The 11,391-nt window shown below is 41.0% G+C and overlaps 1 protein-coding gene across 1 annotated transcript in view; it reads right to left on the bottom strand.

Moving 5' to 3' along the window:
• Nucleotides 1–7,530: 7,530 nt before the first annotated feature.
• The window catches only part of LOC117513519 (plectin-like), a 192,198-nt gene continuing 188,337 nt past the window's right edge, over nt 7,531–11,391 (bottom strand). Inside the window, 2 exon segments of the mRNA XM_034173689.1 lie at nt 7,531–7,720; nt 8,413–8,554. Of these exon segments, the coding sequence (XP_034029580.1) occupies nt 7,695–7,720; nt 8,413–8,554 (168 nt within the window). The 3' untranslated portion in view covers nt 7,531–7,694.

Raw genomic sequence — 11,391 nt, 5'->3', positions numbered from 1 at the left:
TGTTGATCACTCCTCTTTTATCCAGATCACTCAGTCTGTGACCTTGTTTCATCCTGATTACTGGTCTTTGATCTTAATCACGTAAACTCTGATCCTCTTTCATCCCGATTAAAGGTGTATAATCCTGTTTCATCCTGTTGATCACTCATCTTTGATCCTCATCGCTGACCTTCAGTCTAGATCTCTGAAGTAGACTGTGTTTGCTGAATACTTTGATCCTGAAAATTGATGTTGATAATTGATCTTAATCACTCAATCTGTGATCTTAATTCATACTGTTGGTCACTCCTCTTTGATCCAGATTGCTCAGTCTGTGACCTTGTTTCATCCTGATTGCTGGTCTTTATCCTGGTCCCTGACCTTCAGTCTAGATCCCTGAAATAGATAGTGTTTGTTGACTATTTTGATCCTGAGCATTGTTGTTGATCTTTGATCTTGATCACTAAAGTTGGACTGCGATTGCTATTTGATAATGTAATTAAGATCAAAGTTCGTTCTTGATGCGGTCAACAATTAAGAAGCCTGATGATGATCTCATTGAGGAGGTTCAGTACAAATTAAAACACAAAATGTGACACTGAAGGAAGATTCGGGACCCAGACGTCAAGATAATCAGGATCTGACCAGAATGTTTCAGGTGAATTATTACTGATGATTTTTTGTAATCTGAGAAATCAACATTTCTCAACATCGCACCCAGTGAGTCAAAACATGTCAATTTCTTCAAAAGTTGCTACTTTACCCTTTGATTTGTTTTATAAATAATCTACAGATTTGTTTGCTTTTACATCACCAATGGATTAGAAACTTATCTGTAATGAAGCCAAAGCAACTGATCACGACCCAAACTGTCACATCCTGGATTTATTCTCTAAACTGGTCCATGTCTCTTCCACTTTTCTCGAGTAACAGAATAAAATAACAAAAACCTGCCTACCTGCTTGTTGGAAAGAATCTGCTGTGTTGTGGTCACAGATGTGCAGAGAGAACTGTGCCGACAGAGAACCTGACCCGATCTGTGTCATGTGACCAACCAGGACTGAGCAAGGGGTCCAGGATGGGGGTCATGGGAGGACGAGAACAGAAAGGATGGAACAGGAGGAATCTTGGGAAAGTCACAGAAAGCATCAGATGGGGGTTGAGGGCCAGTCCAGCTGAGCAGAAGATGACTTTGGACAGCTGCTGGGACTCCTGGTTGTTGAAGGTCAAATGGGGTGGTTCCTAAAGTCGCCATCTTGGCAGTGCCTGATTCAACTCCCAGTCAACCCATAAATGGGCAAAAAGGTGGAGTATAGGCAAGACCAGCGTGACCTGGGCGGGATGAATGAAGCCCACCTATCTCTAAGTTACCAAGCTAGCTAAGGCTAATGGATTAGGTAACCTGAATCAGTTAGTTGGTTAAAATGTGTTTTGAGGACTGGTCGGTGGTTCTTATAACGGGTGGCCTGGTGATTTGTGCCAATAGCATGACTCCATCAGTGGAGCTAACGTCACTAAGCTATCGGTACCTGATAAATAGTGCTAACGGTGCTCACATACAAATTAAATAACACCAAAATTTCATCCAGCGGAAATACTGGAGCACAGACTTTTTAGATGGTTTGTTAGTGTATCCTCTGCGTTGTGTTTTGCCCCACAGGTCGCAAACTCATGATCTCCTGGACTGGCGGCAGACACTCTATCCACAAAACTAAAATCAATGGACCCTAGCGTCTCTCACCAGAGTGTTTTTTTGGTGCAGGAGATTTAGCTTTATTGACTTCAACTGGACAGCGACTCCTGCTGGACCCGTCAAATTACTACAATTAACACACCGCAAGCCATACTGTCTCCGATATTTCGAACACAGTTGAGCCTACAACACATCACCCACTGCTAGCTGTCTCTACTAGCAGTGCCCTGGACGTGGCCCATGCACACTGTCGCTCAAAGTGACCACACCCATATTTATTCAAAATTTTATGGCTCAAACTAATTATACGGAATTTTTTTTGTTTGTTTTTGTACCAGGCTGTTTATCTCTGCTGTAAATGTAAACATTTTAACATAGGCTTCTATGAGGAGCAGGGGTAGTGGTAAAGTGGTTATTGCACTTTGTTTCAGTGCGTAAGGTTCCCGGTTCAAACCCCACCCTTGCCACATTTCTCCATGTAATGTGGAGTTGTATCAGGAAGGCCATCCGGCGTAAAACCTGTGTCAAAACTAATGTGTTTGCTTCATTTTTCAACACTGGAGGTTGCTGCTTGATCAAACTTCCGGATTGGGCAGTGTGGGTTTTTTCAGGGGGGGGGGGGGGGGGGGGGGGCGTTTGTTCCATGTCTGCAAGTTTCAAAGCTTCGTCCAACATCTACAGGAGGGTAACTTGAGCCGTACATTCACAGCTGATCTCAAACAAAAGCTGTGCCACCCAAAATTTGCTCTTACATTTGATACCCAGTGCAGCCTCTTCCTAACCTTTACCCTCATTTTATTGCCTGACGCTTCTTGGGGATTTTACTCTTTTTGACACAGACACAATGAATCTGTCTCAAGAGCAGATAAACTGACCTTTTGTGATTTTAAGTGAGAACAGTTAAACACAACTTGATAAGAGCCTGACCTTCAGAATGGAAGCTGAAGGAAGCCTCAAAAGCTCACCGTTTGGCAAATCGAGGTGAAAGGCAAAGAACAAAGTGGTGACATTTGTGTCTGGCGCCAGTAGGCGGGACAGACTTGCCCCATCACAGACATTTCCTGGGTAATAACCAAGTGGAAACCTTCAGTGGTGTCAGAGAAAGCCCTACTGGAAGAAGGAAAAGTTGCAGTTCCTTGACTGCCCACTTGAGGCCGGCTCCAAAAACAGAGCACATACCCCTAGAAGTCCATGTTAAAATGTCCAACTTCAGAGCAGAACTAAACATGTTTACAGCCTGGCACAAAAAAACGGTTTTGGTCTTTATAAATAGTCTCCTCCATGACAACTGCACGTCTCATTAATATTTGTAAATGCACGCAGGGTGATCTACAAATAATAATTGATTTGCAAATGTGTTCAGATATCCACAAATGCAAATTTCATATTTGTAACTTGTAAATTGGTCTTTGCAAATAATGTTGTATTTGCAAATATAAAACTTAATTTGTAAAAAAAAATTTACATTTGTAAAACTGGAAATTGTATTTGTGAATTGAGTTTGTGTATCACCAATTATACGCATTCATCGCTTTCCTCTGTGACATAATTTTGAGACATTCTTTTCACGAAATCCACATAGATCCGCAAACAAATGTCGACTGATTCGCAAATACACACTCACGCACACTGGATATCCACTAGATGGCAGTGTGGTTCCATTCATTGATGTGGCAAGCTGAAACTATATGCTCCCGGATGACTCTTTAATCATGATCATTACTGAGTTTTTAAAATGCTTATCGCAAAGCGTTCTTTTTTTTACGACATCATGCAAGTTTTATAAGTCCGCGGACCCTGATCTGTGTGTTACAGATACAAATCAGTTTCCTCGGATCCGCAGAGTTTCGAGGAGAATAAATGCCACTCAAAGCCTGGCTGTTGCGACAGTTGTCGTAAAGCGGGACTGGTTGGTTGCTGCGGTGACACTGTGTGGTTCCTGTGCGAAGCTTAGCTAAATGTAGCATGTGAACATCGCAAACTTTTAGAACTTTCAAGTTTTTAAAAGAAGAATTTTGCAGCATGTCTGTGTCATGGAGCACGCACAGGCGCAATGCTGTTTAATACACTTATTTGAACCACTGTGTTAAAGAGTACAACACTAACACCCCCGCCCCCCTCCCCATGATGAAATCCACGGACACATAATTTAAAAAATAATTGACCTGGCAGACCATATCACCACATACATTCCCATCCATCAGACGCCTCCATTACGGTAATGTGAAATGATTTATTCTGAAATGTCGGTCTTCTCTCATCCAGGAGCATATAGTTTCAGCTTGCCACATCAATGAATGGAACCACACTGCCATCTAGTGGATATCCAGTGTGCATGAGTGTATATTTGCGAATCAGTCGACATTTGTTTGTGGATCTGTGTGGATTTCACGAAAAGAATGTCTCAAAATTACGTCGCAGAGGAAAACGATGAATACGTGTAATTGGTGATCCACAAATGCTGAAACTCAATTCACAAATACAATTTCCAGTTTTACAAATATAATTTTTTTTTTTTTACAAATTAAGTTTTATATTGCAAATACAACATTATTTGCAAAGACCAATTTACAAGTTACAAATATGAAATTTGCATTTGTGGATATCTGAACACATTTGCAAATCAATGATTATTTGTAGATCACCCTGCGTGCATTTACAAATATTAATGAGACAATTTTAACACTATAGTAAAGTTCTGTATAATTGTGGGTGTGGTCGCTTTGAGTGACAGCAGCTGAGTCTAGTAACTCCGCCTCTCGTAGCGTCTAACCATAACTCAGAATTAGCTGTTCTCAAGGCCGTGTCTGTTATTTTGGAGTATTTTATTGCAAACACCTGATAAAATCTGGCTCGTGTGGTGAAACGTCTTAACAGATCATCCAAGAAGTCTCTGCTGCAATATTCACGCTGACTAGATTTAATGTTGCACGCTAATAGCATTTTTAGCAGCTACTGATAGCCTGATCCCTGAGGTCCTGTTAATGCAAGATTACTGTGAGAGGGAGGCTGTCCCCAGAGGTGGTGAAATCCCACGATATCACGCAGGGTTCAAACTAGACTGCACTGCCCAATAGCTCTGACTCTCTGGGTCCAATGACGCCAACACTCGCCCAAAAGCTAACATTATGGTGAACCATCAGCTAGCAAACATAGCACTAAAGTTAGTAGGTCAGTGGAATAGCTCTGACTCTCTGGGTCCAATGAGGCTAACACTCACCCAAAAGCTAACATTATGGTGAACTGTCAACTAGCAAACATAGCACTAACGTTAGCAGGTCAGTGGAATAGCTCTGACTCTCTGGGTCCAATGACGTTAACACTTGCCAAAAGCTAACATTATGGTGAACCGTCAGCTAGCAAACATAGCACTAAAGTTAGCAGGTCAGTGGAATAGCTCTGACTCTCTGGGCCCAATGACGCTAACACTTGCCCAAAAGCTAACATTATGGTGAACTGTCAACTAGCAAACATAGCACTAAAGTTAGCAGGTCAGTCGAATAGCTCTGACTCTCTGGGTCTCAACAGAAATGTGTGTTAACTTGTTTTCAACTTGGAAATGGATTTTCCAAGATCAGTAAAGATGCGTTTTACAGCCAAGATAGGTTCATGTGATAAAGCTAACATTTAGAAAGGCGCTAACGCACAGTTGTACAGAGGAATGGACAAACATGTGCTTCAATGACACTTTAAACTCATAAATCGTCTACATCTAAACTGCATAAACCATATTAATAAGTTTCAATCTCAACAACGTTTCATTGCAAAAGATTTAATTTTATACAAGTGGACATAAAATTATTAGCGACATTCATCTACGTTTAACCTAAACGAGACATCAGAGTCAGTGCTGGGTGTAGAAACAGTACAGCAAGATCAGTGTGCATAGCAACAGCAGCGGAAGACGACTGTTGTTTCAATTAGTTCAGTAAAAAGTTGATCAACTCCAACATCAAACACACTGAGGTCAACGAGAGAAGGTACTTTATCGAGTACAAAGATTTTTAAAAATCTGCACAACTGCATAGTCCAAATGCAATTTACTTTTCCGAAAACTCACAAACTCGTACAAATACTACAGTCCAGTAACGTGTTTAACATACCAATACTCAACAAAAATAAAAAAATATAAAAATTTCTTCTATGCAGACACAAGGGTTATTTCTAGAACATTTTGTTTGTATATTTGTTTAAAAATCCATTAGTGAGTGCATCACCTTTACCAAGATAATCCACCTGGAAATACAGTGAATATCAACAGACCAAGCAAATTTTATCATACAACACGATGCTACAGGTGTCACAGGTTTTGAGGCATGCTGACAGTAGGAATGTCCACCAGAGTGCGTTTTTTTTTTTTTTTTTTTTTTAAAGCATAAACCACTTCCAATAGTTTGAGAACGTGGCAGAACGTCCAACCAGCCTCACAGCTGCAGATGATGTGTAACTATGCCAGTCAAGGTTCACAGCGTCCGGCTTCTTCGCCTTAAAAAAGAACATTTTTCAAGCTCAACTGTGCATTTTTAGAGTGGACTTTTACTGTGACCAGTTCAAGGCGCACGTGTGCAATAATCATGCTGTTGAATCAGCATCTTGATTTGCCACAGCAGCCATCTGGACAGATGATCTTGGCAAAGCTGCTCTCTAACTCAAATTCTAACAAATTTGTGAACAAGATTAGAGGGAAATTAAAAAATATTTTGTCTGCATAGAAGAAACCTTTTACTTCAACTCCAAAAATGAGAGTGAAAGCAAAAGTGTTGCATTTATATTTCTTGTTGAATATGTATTTTAACATATTAAATTCAGACACAGTGTATAATCATGAAATCTGCTTCCTTCAAGAAAAATGTCCTGTTAATTTTTATTTTTTTGTTCGTTTGTTTGTTTTTGAAGTGGCACACTGATTTGTCCTGGATCGTGCAAGTATCATGAATTTCTAACCTAAAATCAAGTAAAAGGTTGCGATAGCGACTGAATGGGTTGGAAATAAGAGAAACATAATGCACAGAAATTCAGCAAACAAAACAAAGAACAACTGTATTTAATCAGTTGACATCACCGCTATGCAAAGAATTCCGTCTTTGTGACAGATAAAATTGTTGCTTGCCCATTTTAATTACTAAATAATGCACATACGTTTTAGTAGCTGAATGCAACAAAAGTGCACATTGATAAAAAGGATATGTTTACAAAAAAAAAGACATTTATAAGAAATGTAGTGTCATTATGAAACCAACACTTCTACATTTTCACAGTAATGTTCCACAGAAATTCATACATCCAAAGACATAAAACGATCCTGAGATAATAATCTCTACAAACCACCAATGACCTTCAGTGCATTGATCATTAAACAATCGGCAACGTTTAAAACGTCGTCACAGCACAGAACATTAAAAACCCACAATTACACAGTGTGAAAAAATGTCAAAGACAAAACAGTGTGGTCCCGCCAACAACGTCATAGACAAGGAACAAAGAAAAAGGTGACGACAGTGTAGCTCAGTGTACTTCTTTTTGGTATACTTGGTTCTTTTGGAAGTTTACGTGTCCCAGTGGTGGAACATAAAACACCCTCAGATTCTGTGTACAAATGTCTTTCACTTGAAAATCACCAGAAATGCTTCAAAGAATGGCTCTTGGGTCAGACCCTAAAATGACCCTAAACTAACACGTGACTCATGAATGAATGACACGGCAGAAGAAGTAACATATAACCGAAGTAAGACTCATGCAACAACATTCCATGCAGATCTCAGTTTTATAACTGTAATGCCTGACACTTTTCTATTATTATTATTATTTTTTTTTTTTACATGCTTCTGGACTGACTGAGTAGATTTCTTAGAAAAACCTTTTCATGTTAAATCTGCCAATGTTCACTGGACTTGACCTTCGGTGTCTGTTTTTCCAAGCTGACTATCGCTATCTGTCGCTCTCCTGACGGTTGCCTTGTTTTGGGGCCCACAGGCCGTGTTTGGGTTCAGCCCTGCAGCGCGGATACAGTGCTCAGAGGTCATCATGTCGGCAACTTCTCAGCCTCGTCTGCAGGGTGTAAAAACAATGAAAGTCACATTAAAAAAAGGGCGGAGTTAATCCACCACCAGAAAAACGATCTGGAGTTGGAAGTTGTGTTTACGTGCAAAATGAAACAGTCCTACAAAGAGTGACACAGCAGCAGCAGCAGCAGCAGCAGGCATGGAAATCTGTGTCCCTGCTGCTCACAGCTCCTTTGACTGGTCTCCACCAAATATGGCTCCCAAGTAGACCTTCATCCACAAACCCAAGATTTGGTATGTGGATGAATGACAACCCTGGAATTACTCTTAAAGGGTTAGTTTCAGTAAAGATCAAGGTCATTTGGGTCAAAGGCCAAACTTTTGACCTTTGACCTTGTTGGGTCAAAGGCCAAAAGTTTGGCCTTTGACCCAATGCCTATGGAGGTAGGTTCTGGAATTGCCCAACAAGGTCAAATTTGCCAGAGCTCAATCATCGGGACTAAGGACAGGTCACTTTGTTGGTTTCTACCAAACCCGGTATGTCAGTGAAGGCTGGCCTGGAAACTGCTCTCCGAAAGTTAATTTAGGCAAAAGTCAATGCCAAGGAATTTGATTTTCAACACAGTTTTCTCCAAATGTAGAATTGCCTTGGAAAGGTCAGCCAGAGGTCAGTCATTTGAGCCAAGGTCACTGGGGTCAAATGTCAGATTCCCGTGTTATAATAAAATTCATGCATGCCTGAAGGCATTTTCTGACCTGATGGTGAAGGCGAGTTATCCTCCCCTGCAGCCGCCGCGAACTGAAGCTCAGATCCCAAAGCAGCAATGGAACTCCTGGGACGGATGCAACGGTCACCTGAGAGACTCCTGCGGAGTAACGCCTAAAAGACACGTGAAGTTAATGACTGTCCGATTTCCTAATGATACATATGTTACAGTGTCTTTGGAAAGCTGCTACAAACAGGTTTTTGCATTTCTGAGAATCATATTTTAAGCAAACTCAGTCAGTTCCTGTTGTAAATATACATATCAGAGCTGTGCAGTAGAGTTTGAAAAATATATCATAGGACAGAAACAGGATAATATGCAACCGTATGATGGAAAATGGATTTGTATATTATTCAAATCTCAGTTGTGAATCCTAATCTCATTTTTGATGCAAAGGTGTTTAATTCAAGTGTTAAGGTGCAGTGCTGTCCTTGGTGGCCACCAGACAGGAATTTCAAATAAGAGAGAGAAAAAAAATCTCATTTCCTAATTTCAATCATGCATGTGATGATAACATTATTCTAAGCAACCAGCCCAGACATGTCCAGGCAGGTCTGTGGTATCTATAATAACTATCTAGTAACTACAGCCACCTATACTCAAGGATCTTGAAATGGAGCAATATTCTCACCTGGTGGCCATTTACAAGTAATGCATGTACAATTGAGTTTTGCCATATTATCCTGTGCATTCAGAAAGTATTCACAACCCCCGTGACCTTGTCTATTCACATTTTAGAGTGGCCTTTTATTGTCGCCAGCCTAAGGTACACCTGTGCAATAATCATGTTGTCTAATCAGCATCTTGATCTGCCACACCTGTGAGGGGGGATGGATTATCTCTGCAAAGTAGAAGTGCTCACAAACACCGATTTGTGAACAATATTTGAGAGAAACAGGTATTATGTGTATATAGAAAATGTTTTAGATCTTTGAGTTCAGCTCATGAAAAATGGGAGCAAAAACAAAAGTGTTGCATTTATTTTTTTGTTCAGTGAGACTCAAAGGGAAGTGTTAAAACAATACTCCACCCCCCTGCCCCCCACAGAAACATTACAATACTTTTTATTTCTTCATCTTAAAACAGGAACTTGGTCATGATCTTGCCACAGATAGACATCAATTCTCCTGAAATCAACTACTTACTAATACGAGGTCTATTAGAAAAGTATCCGACCTTATTATTTTTTTCAAAAACCATATGGATTTGAATCACGTGTGATTACATCAGACATGCTTGAACCCTCGTGGGCATGCGAGAGTTTTTTCACGCCTGTCGGTTACGTCATTCGCCTGTGGGCAGTCTTTGAGTGAGGAGTCGTCCACCCGCTCGTCGATTTTTTTCATTGTTTAGGAATGGCTCAGAGACTGCTGCTTTGTTTGATAAAAATTTTTTCAAAACTGTAAGGCACAACTGAGTGGACACCATTCAATAAATTCAGCTGGTTTTCGGTAAAAATTTTAACGGCTGATGAGAGATTTTGGTCTGGTAGTGTCGCTTTAAGGACGGTCCACGGTGCCTGACCGCGATCTGCGCTTCGAGGCGGCAGCGTCTCGCCGTTTCAAGTTGAAAACTTCCACATTTCAGGCTCTGTTGACGCAGTAAGTCATCAGAGAACAGAGAACTTTCAGAAGAAGTCGGCATGAGGAGTTTATTCGGACATTCCATTGTTAACGGTCATTTTGTAATGAAAGAACGTGCGGGCAGAGTCGCATGTCGGGCTGGACCCGACCGCGGGGGGTCGCGGCAGGAAAAACACCTCCGTTGGAAATCTTAACGGGCAAGTTGGAACATGCCCAAGCTGTTAAACAGTTTCTCAGTTACTCACTTGTTGAAAGCCATTAAAAGCCGCCTGAATTCTACAAATGGTTTTCAACACGGAGGTGTTTTTCCTGTCGCGGCGCACACAGATTTGCCGAGTCGTCACGGAAACGACTCGGCGAATTTGCGCGTACGTCTTTCATTAAAAAAATGTCCTTAAACAGTGGAATGTCCGCATAAATTCCTCATGCCGGCCTCTTCTGAATCTTCTCTGTTCTCTCACGATGTCCTGGGTGAATTAAGCCTTAAATTAGGATGTTTTCAGCTCGAAACAGGCCGACGACAGCGCCTGGAAGCGCTGCAGGACGTCCCGCTCCGTGGGAAGTCCTTACACCGACAGAAACACCCCATAATCTCTCATCAGCCGTTAAACTTTTCACAGAAAACCAGCTTAATTTCTCGAATAGTGTCCACTCGGATATTCCTCACAGGTCCAGAAAAAATTTTGATAAAGCAACGCGCGCCGTCTCGAGCAGCGTGTGAAACAAAGGAATTCAGCCGAGAGGGCGGGACCACATCTCACTCAAGGCCTGCCCACAGGGAAATGACGTCACCGACACGTGTGAAAAAACTCACGCATGCGCACGAGGGTTCAAGCATGATTGGTGTAATCGCATGTCATTCAAATCCATATAGTTAAAAAAAAAAATAAAAGGGTCGGTTTATTATCTAAGAGGATAACCCGTAAGTTGGAGAGGAAATGGCGTCTCACTAATTTAGAAGATCTTCACTTAGCCTGGAAAAAGAGTTTGTTGCTCTATAAGAAAGCCCTTCGTGAAGCTAGGACATCTTTCTACTCATCACTAATTGAAGAAAATAAGAACAACCCCAGGTTTCTTTTCAGCACTGTAGCCAGGCTGACAAAGAGTCAGAGCTCTATTGAGCTGAGTATTCCATTAACTTTAACTAGTAATGACTTCATGACTTTCTTTGCTAACAAAATTTTGACTATTAGAGAAAAAATTACTCATAACCATCCCAAAGATGTATCGTTATCTTTGGCTGCTTTCAGTGATGCCGGTATTTGGTTAGACTCTTTCTCTCCGATTGTTCTGTCTGAGTTATTTTCATTAGTTACTTCATCCAAACCATCAACATGCTTATTAGACCCCATTCCTGCCAGGCTGCT

The sequence above is a fragment of the Thalassophryne amazonica genome, chromosome 7, assembly GCF_902500255.1.
Source record: "Thalassophryne amazonica chromosome 7, fThaAma1.1, whole genome shotgun sequence".
Taxonomy (NCBI): Eukaryota; Metazoa; Chordata; class Actinopteri; order Batrachoidiformes; family Batrachoididae; genus Thalassophryne; species Thalassophryne amazonica.
Note: the sequence above shows the minus strand (reverse complement) of the source record. Positions and strands in the feature narration are given on the sequence as shown.